Raw genomic sequence first — 18535 nt, 5'->3', positions numbered from 1 at the left:
GAATCTGGGCATCAGTTTGTAGGACTTTTATACTACAAGGTCATTAGCATACACAAATACACCATCACCAGGGTACAAAGGCAGAAAAACTAGGTAACCCAAATCATGCAGATCTTCCAAAAATAATACAGCAGGAGTCTTTCATTTGTGCAATCAGGCTACTGCCTACACTTACACCTTGCTTTACACTATTTGGGATTTTGAGGTCAACTGAATGTACAGTGTCTTCAATATGTTATGTATTTTTCTCCATTCATCTTTTCCTTCTCACAATGCAACAATAAACATTGTCATTATTGGTTGTGAAGTTAGCTTTGAGCATCTGCAGCCCTTACCATCTCTCTACAACTCAGCATTTTCTTGAAAATGCTTTCCCTGTACCTCAGCGGACCCTTAGAGACTCTGGAGACTGTAGCAGGCTGCTGTCTTTGGTGAAAGAAAATCAGAATATAATATATCTTGAAAGTCTATTTATATTCTTCTTAGTGACTGTATGAGTCTTTTGTTGTTAAAGTACACAACATACTTCTTTGGAATTAACACATGCTAGCTCTGTGCAGACAACTCTTAAGTCCCAAGAATACACAAAGTCATGGCTGTCCTTAAATTATCTCTGTGAATGCTTTCTAAAACAAGAAATAAGTACAACTGTTTTCTTATGCATAAGCACCACAAAGTTCTTCTAACCACTTTTAAATTCTAAAATATACAGCTGGCCTTATTTGATTATCATAATCTTTCTGACTAGTCTTTAAGGGATAATCTCAGAAGAGGAATTTGTGGTGCCAAAAGGCGATAAAACACTACAAAGGAGTTACATCAGTTCTGTCTTTTCTGAGATGAGAGCTGGAGATACTCAAAGACTCTGTGAGTGTGCATGCATTCCTCACATAGTAGACAAGAGCAAGTTCCTGCCTGTGTAGTTGTGCATATTACCCGTTTGCTGCCATTTTACTATTTTTCACTCACATTCTACCTCTGTAGCTTGCCACCCAAAGCTTGTGGTAGAAGTATTTCTCACCACTCTCTGCCTCCTACTTCCTCCCCCCCACACACTTATGGTATATGCAGTTTTGCCAGACCCATATGAAGACAGGGGAACACTGATAGGATTGCTTCTCACAAGTGTGGGAATGAAAATACTTCCCAATGAAAACATCTGTCTCTATTCAAGTCATGTCCAGTTATCCCCCCCCCCAAAGAAATGTTCTGATTAACTTTTTTTAAAGTCTTAAGATAGCAGTTTGTGTAGCCGATCTAATTAAGAAGTTTATGTAACAGATCTGCAGGGTTTTTTTTTTTTTTTTTTTTTTTTTTTTTTCTTCAACTGGGTTCTTTGAGCTCAGTTTGAATGTTACCGGCTTTCGATATGCAACGGCCAAGTGCTTCCCGAGCTGAGAATTATCAGCTTTTGTGGGATACAATTGCTTCCTTAAAACAATGTGAAGAAGCTATGCAACATGCATTCATCCCGGTAAGGAAAATGCCTTATTTCTTTAGGGATTCTTTTATTCATCTCATTTGTTCTTGTCGTGTTAGAAGGAAAAGCATTCTGTATATTTAAAGATGTATCAACTTTGTAGTTCTTGCTCAGGATAAATCTGTGTCTGTTTCTGTCTACTTTGTATGAATTCTGGATTCTTACTATGTACAAACATTGATCAATGAGAGAAAGTAGTAGTGGCATATACTAAAGATGGAATTATAATAGTGATATTTCTCATGCTAATATTTGAAGTTACTTACAGTTTATAGTTCCTGATAGGTACACAAAATGTACTCAAAGTAGCTTGACTGTTTTTGGCAAGTGGCTTTGATAGACAGATCGACTATGCTGATTTGAATAAACTGCAAATTACAGACTCTCTTAAGAAGTAAAATCATTTCTTCAGCAGTGATGCTATGCTTACAGATCTGTAAACAAGCCCGATAGAGTTGATAGATACATAAAACAATTCGATAAATGAGTTTTTCTTATTCCATATTGCAAAAATGATTTCTCTTCATACAATTTATCAGCTAGGGGGATGAGGATGACTGGTGATGATTGTAGCCTGAGGTGACTTGAATAAAACCTGGAAGAAGTATGTCAAAGTAGTTGATTCTTTTGGTTTAATGTGTTTTGGAAGTTTTGAGATAACAAATGAAGAATGACAGAACATTCTTCAAATTAATCCTTATTAAAAATCATGATGAACTTTCTCCATAAAATATATTATTTATGATATAGAAACTCAAGAGATATGCTTCTTTCAACAATTAAAAACTCCAAATTTTCTTTAAAGTTCAGACCTCTCTCAAAGTTCTCATATTGGGCAGAATCATTACTTTTCTCTGCATTTTAGAAATCACCTACATGTTTCAAGGACTGACATATTTGAGTTTCTTCTAATTGAATTCTGTGTTCTTGTGAGATGACCATAGGTTCATTTTAAATATCAACAGCATAAGATAGTTTTGTGAGGAATTTTAAATCAGTTGTTTGGAAGCTCTCAAGACCATGTGAAGCTATAATGCTTTTGTTTTGAACTGGGACCTGTGTAATAAGTTTGTTTCTATCTTTGTCAAACTCTTCCCTATTTTATGAAGAAAAGTTTGATATTCTCCATGAACCCCAGCATCTACTCCTAAAGCAACAATCTCTTAGACACAATTGCTTTCCCCATTCAGGAAAGTTGCTAGTATGAGCCTCTAATTTATCATCAAACATATTATACTCTTGGTCTTCCTGATATTTAATAATTTCTCAGAGAGAGGTGAAAAGTTAGAAAAAGGAACTGATATTTGCTTATTTTCTCTTCTTCTGTCTTAAACTCTGTAACTGTATAGATTTCTGTACGCCCAGAATTTAACACAGTGCCTTACACAAAAAGTGTCTAGTAAGCATTTGAGAAAAGTCTAATTCAAAATTGGAAATTTCAAGTTGCTTCGTGGTACTTTATCAGTCATTTAATCTATATTGACCCCCTAAAATTATTTCTATCTGAACCAGTGTAGAAAAAAAACCAATATTCTTTATCTGATCATTGCAGATAGGATAGTAGTACAGACAGTTATATCTTAATACATGGAATATACCCCTATGTGGAACACAGCTGTCAAGTCAGTTCTGATATCTCATGAACTACTCAGTCTTTTACACCAATATCTGTTCCCAACATCTGCTACTGTGTGCATAAACATAAACATACCAAATTGTTATTTTTAGTGTGACACTACCAGAAAATTCCCAATATTTCAAACATTTTCTAATGCCTTCACAGCTTTCCTAAATATATACCATCACAATTTATGAAAAATATAAGAAGCTATTGTTAGTGTTAAAATAACAAGAAAATACTTTTTAATTTGAGCCTCAATTTAGTTTGGTCAGTTTATTTTAGACCCTAGAAAAGAACTCTATTCCCAACTATATGTACTCTTCAATCTTGTGATATATATTTTATATAGTCACATATGTATTTATAGAAACATATTTGCCTACACAAACATATACATACATAGTTACATATGGCATTTCAGCTTAATGATACCCTTCACTGTTTAGTATATCTTAAATCCTGTGTTGGTTTTGTCATATTAAAGAAATGGCAATTCATTTAACTCAGATAATTGTCTCCTTAAAAATAATCCTAGTAATTTTATAAAGTTAAACATTTCAAAATGAATGTTGTGTAAGAAGTACAGGTGCATACCAGTGTTGCTGATCTTAGGGAAACTAGCCTGGACAGTTCCCAAACAGGTAAATGCTCTCCCCTGCACAGACTATGAGAATGTGGATCCAATCACGTGAAGAGAATGGTCTGGATCTTGGATGTTCTCTATCTTTTCTCACACCTGGTGACTCTGCAGGGGATTTCAGTCATTACAGTTCTGTAGACTAATAACAACCCTGGTGTAAAACTACAGCGTAGTGTACTTCCAAAGGATCACCTGGTAACCATACTGCCTGAAATTCACCTTGGTGGTGATAAACATGGAGAAGCCAATACCTGTATCATATAACTCAATCAGGTCCGCAGAGAAGATGGAAACCAAATTGTGATACCCCTCAATTTCAACTTTTGATTCACAAATCAGATCGTACCCTGTAGTAATGAGATAGAAATCAAATCAGGTTGGTTCATCTACTAGAACCAACAGCCCTGAGTTTAAAATATCAACAAAGATTTTCCATATATTTTGGTGTTAAGGGTTTGGCCCATGTAAGCTAATAAATATTGATGGAGGGATGAGTACAAATCTTTCGTGAAATCTTAGTAAATCAATCTATCATGGAGCTTTAGAGCATCTAGTATCTCTGGGCATTAGACAAATCAAAAACTTTTATATTTTATTAAAGTGATTATATAAGTTTGTAAAAAAGCCCCATAGTTAGGAACTCTTTCATAAAGACATCTCTGTGTTTTTATTCACTTGTCAGTTTGTTGAGCTCATTCCCATGTTCTGGAGTCCTTGGTATCCACCAGTCTCTATTCTAAGCCCTTTACAAAGGGACACCTACATTTCTTTGTGGCACCAACAATTAATAAGAGGCTTCATTTGCCTCTTGACTAAATTGTGCCTACTGTCTCTTCCTTCCACATACTGTGTTGCTTTCCTTTATGGTTTTAGTCATCAAATTGGGATTTAATAAAGTCATTCACTCTGGCATGCCATAGGCTATTAGTGTGGCATCTTGCTACTTGGCACTAGGCTTCTGTCAATCAAAGACCAGGTGCAATAGTATTCATTCATCTAGTTCAGTATTCTTCATTGTCAGTTCAGGTTCCTCAACTGGCCTGCCTCATTGCTCCTCCTATGTCCTTAACCTGACAGTAAATTAAGGGTTTCTCTTAAGCTATCTCAAGTGCCTTTCTGTGATCACAGCCAGAGAACCTTAGTTCTCTTGCCAGTGAGTGACCAGTTACACAGAGATAAAATGCAGAAGGAAAGGAGAGAACAATGCTGAAGAAAATATGAACAAGTCAGTTGATAGCAGCTGATCTCAAAGTGAGAATCAGTAATTCAAGAAGTGACTCACATCCTCCCTACATACCTTCCCACAAGCCTGACATCACTTGGTACTCTGTTGCCCTCTTTTTAAAGCCCTGAAGAATAGTGAGTAGGAAATCAAGTAAAATGTTCTGTGAGATGTCACTGCTATCACCACTTCCAAGTTAGAAATCCCCTGGGGCCAGGTTCCTTTTCAAAATCAAGTACTTTCAAAATCAAGACAAGTACTCCTGGCCTCCTAACACCCATCCCACTTGATTTTTATCCTTGCCCTGTTGTATTTTTTTCAACTTTTGTGTTTTGTACTGTAAGTAGTTATAATGGGTTTATCCTGTATCCCCAAGACCCTATGAACTCCTCACATGGCAAAACTATGTCATTCTCATCACTCCCTATAGTCTACACTGCCTAAAACAATGCATAAAACAAGATGCATTTGCTAAGTGAATCTGTAGCAACTGATTAATCCATGAGTGTACCAAATTTAAGCAGTGATGAGATGAAGAGGAAGTGATCCTTGTCTCATGTATTCTCAAAATTTGCCTTTTCAGCTGCAGGATGACTTTCCCTGACTGCTGCTGGCTCTTCTTAAGGGGCCTGCTTAGGTCAGCTCGAAATAGCATTTGTTCAGCGATGGCTTCCAGTCCTAGTTCATGGTGTTCCAAGTGTGTTTTGTCCTCTCTTGATTCTAAATATTACTTGATGCATAATCTTCCATCTTACTGGATTCATTTTTCTATTTTATTCTTATTGCCCTCACTTCCCATTCTGGTTAATGATACCCCAATTTTCAGTCTAGTACTTTCTGAAGAATATGAGCAAAGTTATTAAAGGAATTCCTAATAGTAAAGAAATAAAGATGACACTTAATCTATGGAGATATTCAGTTTAACTAGAAGTGACCTGGATAATTACAGCAGTGTAAGTCTGTGTGAACTTTCTGAGATTGCTGATAAAATGCAGTGAGTTGCTGCTTTTTCATTTTAAGTAAAACAAAAACACAACAAAACCCATCTCTCTTCTCTACACCAGGTGTGTAATTTTCATTTCATTATCTTTCCAACACACACACACACACACACACACACACACACACACACACACACACACACACACACACAGTGACACCAGATATAGAATGTCTTCCTTATATTCCAGCATTGCTCATTTGTACAGAGTTTTTATTAACTCATCAATTTCAGGCTATTAGCACAGATATGTGATATTGTACAATAGATAAAATCTGTACTCAGCCATTCCCACCTGCCTCACACACTCTGGAAACTGCAAAACCTGAACTCTAAAAGTATTCGTTACAGCAAAAACAAAGAAACAAGTCATTCAGAGTTAACAACAGAAACTTCCTCAAAACAGAATTAAAAGTTGTGTACATCAAAACCTGTCTTGAGCTGGTATTATAATAGGGTACTATTAATATCCAAAGCTTCAGTTAAATATTTCTGCTTAGTGGGAAGATGCTCAATAGCAAAGCCATTTGTCTTTTTTTAAGTCATCAAACCAGAAAGAAAAATATTTATTCAAAGTGGACACACTAGGAAGAGGCCAGAGACAGAGATCCAGATCCAGTGACATCTTCTAACACACACACAGAGAGAGGGAGAGAGAGAGAGAGAGAGAGAGAGAGAGAGAGAGAGAGAGAGAGAGAGAGAGAGAGAGACTATCTTTGGGGTCCTGACCTGAAGGAAGAGGTATGCATAATGAGGCAGTCTAACCAAGGTGTGGCCCTCTGCCCACCACTGTGTCAGATCCAAGTGCCTCCTTCAAAGTTAGTGTGTCCTGTGAGGTCATCTGACAAACTGTAAATCTTTATCCAGGAGATGACTTCTTCCTTTGAGTACCTGCAAGGCAGCAGACTTCTCCCAGAAAATTCCTGGGAATCCTCCCCCCCATTCCTTTCTTTCATTATCCTCATAGTCAAAGAGAGGAATATAAGTGTTTGTTTAGAATATATGCATTACTGCCAGAAAAGTTAATCACATTTCCCTACTTTTTACTTTAACAACTCAGTCTTGAGGTGAAACATGCCTGCATCTGAAATAGATACAATAAACAATACAAGTAGGAACCAGGGTTAGGAAACATTCAGTTAGTGTCTAGTTAGGGTACTATGCATAACCTTTCAGCTTTTCAGTGCTTTTAGAATGACTGGCATGAGTAACTCCATCTTGTCAGTTTGAGATTGGGTCTCCCCGTATACCTAGGCTGACCTTAACTTTTTTTTTTTTTTTTTTTTTGCTTTTTCGAGACAGGGTTTCTCTGTGTAACTTTGGAGCCTATCCTGGCACTCGCTCTGGAGACCAGGCTGGCCTCGAACTCACAGAGATCCTCCTGCCTCTGCCTCCCGAGTGCTGGGATTAAAGGCGTGCACCACCAACGCCCGGCGACCTTAACTTAAAATCCTCTTCCATCAAACTCTTACATGCTGAAATTACAGACATTTCTCATTTTTAGCTTGTATAGAAACTAGAAATTTATTCTACCAATGTTGTTAGTGTGCCTGTTGCTGCCACAGCTGGGACTATGGGCAAAACCTATAGTCCTTAACCTGTGTTTCTTGTTACAACTTTCAAAAAAGTATAAATTGACTTAGTTTTCATTACCAAAATCTGAAATGACTGGGATCAGAAATAATTCAGCAGATCAAATTCCACTGGACTCTCAGTCTACTATAATGTTTTACCCTGATTTAGTCTTGGGTAGGCTTGAGACATGGGTCTTAACTTGGCTCTGCAGCTTTATAGTTTAGGTGACTTCCTCAGACTCTGGTCCTCAGTTTATTCTATATAAATCTATATACTATACTGTTGTAGGATTCTTTGATATTTACTGAAGTGTGAGTTAAACCCTGAGGATAGTTTATAGCTAATGTGCTTTGTCAAATTTGCCCCAATTTTTCAAATTCTTTTATTTTAAATTCATTTTACATCCCAATCACAGCTCTTCCCCTACTCCTCCTTATACCTCCCTCCCCCCAGCTGATCCTCATCCACTCATCCCAAAGGGTAAGGCCTCCCATAGGGAGTCAATAAAGCCTGGCACATTAAGTTGAAGCAGCCCCTCCCTTCTGCATTAAGGTTGAGCATAGCATCCCACCATAGGGAATGGACTCCTACAAGCTAGCTCATATACCAGGGATAGATCCTGGTCCTACTGTCAGGGGCCCCTCAGATAGACAAAGCTATACCAATGTCTCCCACATGTAGAGGGCCTAGCTCGGTCCCATGGAGGTTCCACAGCTGTCATTCCAGAGTTCGTGAGTTTCCATGAGCTTGGTTCAGCTACATCTGTAGATTTCTCCTTCATGATCTTGACCTCCCTTGTACATATGTTCCCTCTTCCCTCTCTTGGATTGGATTCCCAGAGCTTGGCCTGGTGCTTGGTTGTGATCTCTGCATCTGGTTCCATGAATTACTGAAATAAGGCTCTATGATGACAGTTGGGGTATTAGCCCATCTGATTACAGGAGAAGACCAGTTCAGTTACCTTTTCCTATTGCTAGGAGTCTTAGATAGGGCCATCCTTGTTGATTCCTGGGAATTTCCCTAGCACCAGGTTTCTTCCTAACCCTATAATAGCTCTCTCTGTCAAGATTTCTCTTTCACTGCTCCCCCACTCCTTCCCTCCCCCAACTCCACCAACCTGTTCCCTATGTTCTCATCCCCCACCCACTCCCCTTTACCACCCTCCCTCATCCCCAGTTTACCTAGGAGATCTCATTTAATTCCCCTTCTCAGGGAGATGCCTCTTAGGGTCCTCCTTGTTACCTAGCTTCTCTGTAACTATGGATTGTAGCCTAGTTATCCTTTGCTTTAAATCTAGAATCCACTTATGAGTGAGTCCATACCTTGTTTGTCTTTCTGAGTCTGGGTTACCTCACTCAGGATTTTTTCTAGTTCCATCCATTTGCCTGCAAATTTCATGATGTTAAAATTGTTTTTTATAGCTGAGTAATACTCCATTGTGTTGCCCCTATTTTTATGAATACTGTTAAACTTTTTATTGTCCCAAAGTAACATGTGCTCTCACAAGCTACATGTGTTCACATAGGGTCCCAGTGTCTTTTCATAATAAAACTATGACATTTTATCCAAAGAAAAAAACATTTTTCCTCATGGTATCTGCTTTCTGACACATTCTCAGAGGACTAGTTGTCTCAGTTTTTAAAACTAAGTAAATTGTGCATCAGAATTTTAATCACATATTTTATGGTATGTTAGAGCAGAGCCATATGTCATAGGTCAACAAAAATAACATACATTTACATTTAAATAGGACTAGAAATTTCAGAAAGATAAATTCAATCTGATAATAGCATCATAAAGGTGAACTGTCCTAAACTCCTGTCTGATAATTACTACTGGATAATTCAAACAAATAATTCAAACTATTTGTTTGAAACTTTAATAATATTCAAAATGGATTTTTAATTTTTTATTTAAATTAAAGACAATCTTATTTTAAAGACCAAATCGAGTTCCCTCTCCCTCCTGTCCTCCCATTTCCCCCACCGTCTCCCCATCCTACACTTCATCCACTCCTCAGAGAGGGTGAGACCTCCCATGGGGATCATCAAAGTCTATCACATGGAGTCAAATTAAACTCAGAAATCATCTAACCCTTCTTAATTGTGGGTCTTAATGTGAGTTAGAGTTTGGAGACACTGCTGAGCTCCACCAATTCCAGAAACCACTGCTGAGAGCAGAGTTGTGGGCTCCATGCCTTATGGCATAAAAGCACCCAGGGCAAAGTTTGCTATGGATTGGGAGTGGATAAGGAGGAGTCATGGATGCATATCTTCAAATAGCACATTAAAAAGAGCTAATCCCCTTTCTGATTTGTTGGTGATGCCCAGTGTAAAACAAATTGAGGTTTTACAGTGTGTGTGTGTGTGTGTGTGTGTGTGTGTGTGTGTGTGTGTGTGTGTGTCTACAATTTCAATGGACAGATAGGTCTGTGAGTACAGAGAGAAGACAACATGCTCTTAAAACCATTGTTTCCATCTAACTTCTGACAGAGTTCCTATTTTTGTGTGCATATATGCATGTTCATGTGTGGGTGCACCTTCATCTGCAGGCATGCATAAATGAATATTCAGGTCTGAGGTGAGCCTCTCGGCTTTGATTCCTCACAATACTGTGCACCTTGTTTTTGGAGTCAGGCCTGGTACTCATTCTGTTAGATTGACTGGATGCTAATCCAGGGTTCTTCTTGTGTCTTCCCTCTCAGCTCAGGAATTACAAAAGTGAGTCATTGTTCCTGAGTATTTTACAAGAGTTCTAGGCATCAAATTTCCTGAGATTGTACAGGAAGCACTTTACGTATTAATCTATACCTCCAGTCACAATATCTCTTCATTTTATCCTGAAACAATGTTGAAGTACAAGCAAAACCCTTATTTTACATAAAGAATAACTGACCATTAGAAAACCTGTACAAAACCAGAAGCCAAGAAAAATATACTTCTTCCCTGGGAAGCTAAGGCAGATGCAGGACCAGGAACTGGTTGGTATTTCAAATCTAGAGATTTGTTGTCCCCTGGCATGAAGAACAAAGAGTCCATTTCTCACTTAATGACAATGTACAAGGACATCTGAACAATGTATTCTCTGCTACCAACAAATTTCAGCAACATTTAGCAAACCTCTGTTTTCTAAATACCATCATTTTTTATATATATCTTAATATTTTTTTCATGAAACATATTCCAAGTAGGTACTTATCTTGTACTTATCTTGAAGCAAAATGAAGATAGGCTACATTGTTAAGCATTTAGCATTATCACAATTGTAAGATGAAAAATAAAACTCAAATAATCTCTACCATGTTCCAGTTGTCCCCCAAACTGAGTGCTGATTTCAAAAGCAAGCCTTACCAAGGCTGCTGTCTATAGTGGTATAGACATGAGCACATTGCGATCAATAACAATTACACAGCACTGAACTCACAATTCTTCCAGTCTCTCCTAGCATTTCCTCTCACACAAAAGATTCATTTTAGGTACAAAATGTTTTACGACTTTCTCCATGACTTCATCTGTGTTTCAAATATTGCATGATTTAGGATTAAATTATGATTAGTAGGAGTAACAGGAAGATGCTGGATTTTTTTTCCTGGAGTTAGGACTTAGAAGACATGGAGAAAAGCAAGACAAGAAGAAGAAACTTAGGATAAGTCTCTGATCCCATTCAAATCTTTATAGTGCTTCAATAGAGAAAGATCCTTTTTGCTTCTGGTTTGTTTGTTTCTGTTGCTAGTGTCAGGAATAGAACCCAGGACCTGGTGAATGCTAGGCAAGTGCTCTCCTACTGAACTACATCCCTAGCCCTTCTATACTATACTCTTGAGGCCACAGTTAACCAGTTTATAAGGGAAACATATAGATTATGAACATAGAATATGAGAATCATTTATAAAGATATTCTCCAAGACATATAATACCTCATCCATTAGTCAATTTATTAGACACCTACTTATATCATTCACCCTTGTCTCATTAAACTTCTGTCTTTCATTTCAGCTTGTCTTTCTTAAAACCAATGTGGAAAGATAATAGCAGAGCAAGAAGTCATTTCTCTGCAGGAATAATTGTACATCCTGTGCCAGGCCCCCTCCACTCCCCAGTGCTTCCCAATAGGGTGAAATTTATGATGAGTGAAATCACATCCTTGATGTGATGCTCTCTTAGAGGTCACCCACTGTACTTTTTATTCTTCAAATAGACAAATAAATTCAGTGGTTCACTGAATTACCTTTTTATTCTGAGTAATGAAAGTTGTTGGTTTCAGTTTCAAAGTTGGTATCTCCAGGCTTTGATTCTTGTCATCTTTTACTAGGGACATAATTCCTTACCTGCACCATGGTCGTTCCCAGGTAGATATGGTATTTGGCTTTTGATAACCAGGGAAGAACTACTGAAGATATCAAGTTGACTCTATTACAAATATCTTGAAATGTTTTTGTATCAAAAATAGGTGTTTATGGAGTAAAAGAGGGACAACATGCATTCATTGTTAAGATAAATCATGAGATATGAAATGAATGTGTTGCTTGAGGTGGATCTCAGGTTTAAAAATACTATCAGTGTCAGATTGCTTCTTCCAAGATTTTTGAATCCCTAGCTATTTTTCGAATTCCACATTTCCTCCAAAACCTCTAATTTCTTATGTACTGTGTGGCAAGATCATAACTTTGGATAGATAGTGCTGCCAGCAGCTGCCTACTGTATTCCAAGCAAAGCAATTTGAGTGGAAGATAACGGATTTTGAGTCAGGATGAGTAATCTTTCCCTCCACTAGTTATTAGTGTAGCAGTCTTAGACAGGTTATGTTAGAGGCCCAGCATCTCACCTAACTCATCTACAGATGGAACAGAGCAGAAGGACATAATTCTTCGTGTGGTAATGAGTGGAGGAAAAGGGAGCCCAAGTGAGCATGTGGTTGGAATTAGGGTGTTTCTGCTGAAAGTTGCTCTTGATGGATATTCTGTAGTTTAGAATAGTACAGTAGGAATACATTCCATCAGTGCATTACAGCAGCTTTCCACAGAAGGAAGTCATTGCCCATTCTACTCATCTCACTAATTCTGTGGTCTTAGGGGCTAACTCATAAATCTTTACTCTTGTTTTTATTCTAGTTTCATATAACTACAAGCCAATTAACAATCACTTTCTGTGAATAATTTAATTTTTTCAAAGAAGGATTAGTGATGGGTGTTCTGGGTAATCGACTGAACATACCAGGGAAGAGGTAATTTCATTTGAAGAAGTGCCTGCATCAGATTGGCCTGTAGGCATGTCTATGGAATATTTTCTTGATGAGTGTTTGTTGACATAGAAGGGCCCAGCCAGTAAGAAAGATTGTGAGCCTGGGAACAACAGAAAGCAGCATTGCACTATGGTCTCTGACTGAGTGCCTGTTTGAGCTCCTCCCTTGGCTTTCCTCAATGATGGACTCTACCTGTAAGATGAAATAAACACTTTCTTCCCCAAGTTTCTTTTGGTCATGGTGAATTTTGTTTGCTTGTTTCTTTCTTTTTTTTTCAGCATCTAAAAGCTAACTAGTATGAAACTGCTCTTTGAGAATTCTAGGTCATGATGCTTTCACATAATTTGTCTTCAGAAATACAAGTAGTGAGGGCTTCAAAAAGTGTTTGTGTAGTTGGTTAGTCTTGATATTCCAAGAGGGGTTAAGCTCATGGAAGACTTTGGATATTAGATTGCTCTTCTGGGATATAGAATTTGGTTAGGGTCATATGAGTGGAGACCACAACTAATTCAGCAAAGGTGCTGTGTAGGCATGAACAAATATGTTCCTATAGGAGTAACTCGTGGCACTGGAGAAGGAAATAATAAAAGGAAAGTCAATCTGAACAATACATCTGAAAAATTTGTAGCTCTTGGGAAACTTATGGTATCCACATCATAGATGGCTCTGAGAACAGCACCACATGGAATGAATCAGTGACTTTAGTAGGTATGGTTACTGTGGCCAGGCCACACTGATTGAACCATTTCTGAGGCTTGAATGAGTGGTTCCATTTTTGTGGATCTTCACATAGCATTTATGTAAATTATGTAAACAGATATGTTCTTTCTCACTGTGAATTGGGAATTTGAAGTGTTGTGGATGAATGGCAAAGAACAGGCAGTGTAAAAATCAGAAGACTTGGGTTTGAGATCCATCTACATGTCGAAATGGGACAAATTCACTGAACCACCCTTATTTCTGTTTCTTTATCTATAGACAAAAGAAAGCTCTGTCACCCCTGCCTCCCTCACACCTTTGGGTTATAAAAGGAATAGGTAACAACACACAACATAAAATTTTGCCTTTTTGCCTGACACAGTGGGAACTTGATAAATCAATATTTTGTTCCTTCCCTCTTCCTGTGGGAATTTAATTATGAAATATGTATGAACACTTTACATATGGTATGAAACATGATACTGACATTTGAAATAATTATCAACTTGGGTTTGTTATTGAACTTTTTATAAGTCTTTATTTTAGTTTATGTACTAAATACAAGGAAGAATGAGGAGATGGTGTAGGGTTGGGAGTCTCTATAGCTAACATTCCAAACAGTTTCTACTTTCTGATCCAAGTGGTACTGAATCTAGTGGAAACATACAGAAAACTATTTAATTCACTGTTCCTTATTTCTGTGTCTCTACTCCAGGCAACATCATACTTCCTGAACCAGGGAGAAAGGGATGATTAACTTAACCTAACTAAGGCCTTTAAAATATCATCAATTTCTTCAAAGCATTACATTTCTTACATTGTCTCATTTTAGTGTTGGAGATCTAAGCCAGGGTTTCATATATGTAAATTTCATATAGGTAAATATTCCACCATTGAGCTATACGCAAAGCTAGCAGGTCCTTGTGTTAGAGGATCAAGTGATGATGGGAAAACTTTTATCCATGGAACTGAAGTACTATGGAGGCATTCATGAGGAAATTTGCTGAATAGAACAGACTTTTGTATACTCACACAGTCTTCACAGGGTCATGAAACAGGTACTGCAAAGTGAGTGGCTGAGTTACTTTTTTGGAAGAAAGATTGATAGGTTTGACATCTTTCTTTCCCAGATGAACACTAGAGAACGTACTTCATACCATTTTTTGTTTCACCCATTAGAATAGAATACTGTTCTTTTTATATTTAAAACAATTCATTGTACTCAGTAATATAAAGTTGAAGAATCATGAGCTTCAGGACACTTTGATCTATATACCAACAATCTATCTCCTAAAAACAAATGAATCAATGAATGAGTGAATAAATGAAAAGAAATAAAGTAATTGTTTTAGAATTGAATTTTTTCAAGTGAAAAACATACATCTGCTAATCAGTCTTCCTATTTTTTGAACTAGGATGATGGAAAAGGAGGTAGGTTGCCCTCTATAGGTATTTTAGGATTAGGGAGGGTATTAAAGATCTTAGCCTCTTCAGCCATTGCCTATAGTGAAGTCCAACTTGCAGAGTCTTTAGGCACCAATGCTGCTCTCTTACCTACTCTTCCATGTACCTTTGCTGTGAGGAGCATGCTCCAGTCACTTCTGGTTTGAACACAGATCAGGTGACAAGAACTCACTGGTGAATTTAGTAGTTGGAGGGCACTGCACCTACCTGGTTGGTATTGTGGAGAAGGGAACATGAGACTACAAAATTTTAAAAAAGCAAAGCTAAATTCAGCAATAACATAACCTTCCATTTATAGGGTTCTATTTGGCTTCACATGCATTATTTTTTCACCTCACTTCTTGAGAAATAGGTTAGCTAGAAAATAGCATTGTCCCATTTTTTAAAGCAGAAGTTTGCAGTAGATTAGGGGACCTAGAAACCTTGTGAGAATTGGGAAATTGAATCTCAGTCAGTATGAAGAGAAACTTCCCTTTAGAGTACGAAAGAGAAACTCCTAAATTTCCAGGCCACAAAAGAAGATGAAGAAAGAAAGAAAGAAAGAAAGAAAGAAAGAAAGAAAGAAAGAAAGGAAGGAAGGAAGGAAGGAAGAAGGAATTTCAGTCTGCTTACCTGAAGTTCAACAGATCAATGAAGAAATTAATTGGTTTGCACCTGGGTTCTGATGTCAGAAAGATGTGGATGGAACCCTCTCATGAATATTCTTGGATTTATGACCTTAAGCAAATTAGTCAGTCAACTTCAGCTTCTTTCCTTTCCTTCTCCTTTTCTCCCTGTCCTCAGCCATACCACTTCTTTCCCCTCCACTTTCCCTTACTCCACCTTCCCTTCCCTTCTGGTCCTGTCTGCTCCTCCCCTTCCTGTCCCCCGTCTTCCCTTTCTGCCTCCTGCCTTCCCTACTTTTCTGTTTCTTTTCAGCGGTGACAATATCATTCCTTTTAAATACTGTAAAAATTAAATGTACTGATTTATCTTAACATATCATCACTGATGCATAATAATATCTCACCGAAGGCTTAGTACTTCTATTACTACTATTGTTTTTACTGAGTTATTATTGTAGCCTCAGTTCTTATTTTTAAGTAATTATGAGATCTGAAGCATGTCACTTTTTTATTATTATCATATTTGTATAATTAGATATGAAAATTGCATGCATCTCCCTAGGAAGGGAAAATAGAATAGATTTCATGGGTGGACTGGCGGTAAGTGGGAATGGGACCAGGAGGGACCAGGTTGTGGGGCGGGATAGAGTAAGAGAGTACTGGGAGAGACAACTGGAACTGGGGGAATTTGGGGGATGATGTGGAAAACTAATGCAATTGAAACTCCCTGGAATCTATGAGAGTGTACCTAATTAAGACTCCTAGAAATGGAAAATGTGGAGCCTGAACTGGCCATCTTCTATAACTAGGCAAGACTTCCGTGGTGGGACTGAGATACCAACCCAACCATAAAAACTTCGACCTACAATTTGTCCTACAAGACCTGCTGGAGTAAATGTGGTACAGAACTATAGGAATGGCCAACTTGAAACTTATACCATGAGAGAGGTGGTCCAGAGATCAGGGGTATAATCGGACATGACTGGCCACCAAAAACAAAAAAAGTCAATGAAGTGATTCCTAATGATATTCTGCTGCAGTCATAGACCAGAGCCTAGCCCAGTCATCATCAGAGAGGCTTCATCCAGTAATTGATGGGACTAGGAGTTGCTCTCACTCTTTTCTGCTCTTGGGACCCTTTTTCTCCTACTGGGTTATCTCACTCAGCCTAGTCTTATTGTAACTTATTATGTCATGTTCGATTTATATCCCTGGGAGATTTGCTGTTTTCTAAAAGGAAATGAGGGAGGAGTGAACTGGGAGAAAGGGAAGGTGAGGGAGGGACTGGAATGAGTGGAGAGAAGGGAAAATGTGGTTAAAATGTACTATATGAAAGAAGAATAAATACCAAAATAAAAAATTAAAAATAAATAAGAAAATGAAGAAAAAAGGAAATAAACATTCCTTATCTCACCTTTAAAATCTTCTTGTTTCCCCACATGTAAATTATAGCTAGTTGTTCCTCTCCCACAGTATTACATGGTGATTTAGCAAGCTAATGTATATGAACTATTTGTCACATTAGTGCATATGCAATTGTTAGCTACCCTCTCTTAAGCGGCAGGAAGCTAGATATGGCCGAGTGATAGTACTCGAAGTCTTCAACAGATGGTAATTATAGGTTCAAGTACTCCTTCAACAGGGAATAGAAACCTGAGAATTTCCTGGGGATGTGAGAATCCAGCCCAGCAAACTGTGGGAAATAAGGAGAAGGAAGAGAAAGTTTTCATTTCAAAAAAACATGAGTACAATTTAGGAAAAAAAGAAAAGATGGATCTTTTCAGCCATTCTTGTTTCCATATAAGCCAGCTTAATGGAGAGTGTGAGGGAAAGCTAACATGTAACACAGCCATCTTAGTTATCAGTCCTTGGCATATCCAATTCAGTCCTTAAAACTGAGATCTTATTTTAGACCCAACAGAATGCACAGATAGATAACCCCAATATGCTACTACTCTCCTGGCCAGGATAAAACTATAATCCAACTGGGGCTTATCCCACTGACAACCTTTACAGATCATGAAAATAAAGGTTGGCTGACAGGGTATCTAGCAGAAGACAGTGAAGGCCAGCTGATGAGTAACTTGAGGTTCAGAGGTTTTTAACTTTCAGGGAAATATCTTTCTCTCTGTCTCTGTCTCTCTGTCTCTGTCTCTCTCTGACTCTCTGTCTCTGTCTCTCATACACACACACACACACACACACACACACACACACACACACACACACACACACACACACACACGGCTTCCATTTGGTTTCATACCAAGTTATCACACCATGGCTTATATTAAGGTCATTTTAGGGACTATGCCCTTGCCAGTGCTCACTCAGGAGTCGTCCTCAAAGAATGAGAAGACAATCAAGATGCCAGGTCCTAACAGCAGCTCATATTCTGGACATATGTTGGCAACTGTTTGCTTTTTTCAATTTTCTTGCTCTGGCTCTGACTAGGCTGAAATGTTTGCACAATTTCTCATGCTGCAAATCTTACTGTTCAAGGCACTCAGTCTATTAAACAGGTTTGTTCCTTTGTTTTCTTATGTTGATCCTTGAAATGTTAGAGATTGCTTAGATTCAGTCTTTGACCTTGTCCACCCTGCACTCCCTGGCATGAGCTCCCTGATACACAGCATGGTTTCCATAAATTGCACTCCCTACTAAAACCTTGTTTGAGGAGACTTAATCAGTGTAGGTTGTCTGAAACAACCTGCTTAATTTTATCAGAAATATTTCACAGAACTGGCCTGGCAGTTAGTAATAACTAAAAGTAGATAGCATGGGGGGGGCGTCTTTGTGCTAGCTAGTTTTGTGTCAACTTGACACAAGCCTGAGTCATTGGAGATGACAGAGTTTCAGTTGAGAAAACGCCCCTTTAAATCATGCTGTAGGCAAGCTTGTAGAGCATTTTCTTAATTAGGGATTGATTTGGTATGGCCCAGCCCATAATTGGCTGGACTATGCCTGGGTTGGTAGTATTGTTTTTTT

The 18535-nt window shown here is 38.1% G+C and overlaps 1 protein-coding gene across 4 annotated transcripts in view; it reads left to right on the top strand.

Moving 5' to 3' along the window:
• The window catches only part of LOC107977363 (disks large homolog 2), a 1172797-nt gene that overhangs the window by 448132 nt on the left and 706130 nt on the right, over window positions 1-18535 (top strand). For 2 of the 4 annotated variants that reach the window (XM_035442396.1, XM_035442395.1), the window contains exon 1: window positions 1370-1474. The exons of the other annotated variants lie outside the window; for them this stretch is intronic. In XM_035442396.1, coding sequence (XP_035298287.1) covers window positions 1370-1474 — 105 coding nt within the window. Of the gene's footprint in view, window positions 1-1369; window positions 1475-18535 lie in introns of those variants that run through there. 4 annotated transcript variants of the gene reach the window in all.

This window comes from Cricetulus griseus, chromosome 3 (assembly GCF_003668045.3).
Source record: "Cricetulus griseus strain 17A/GY chromosome 3, alternate assembly CriGri-PICRH-1.0, whole genome shotgun sequence".
NCBI classification, from domain to species: domain Eukaryota; kingdom Metazoa; phylum Chordata; class Mammalia; order Rodentia; family Cricetidae; genus Cricetulus; species Cricetulus griseus.
The sequence above is the reverse complement of the archived record's forward strand: the minus strand, read 5'-3'. Positions and strand labels throughout refer to the sequence as shown.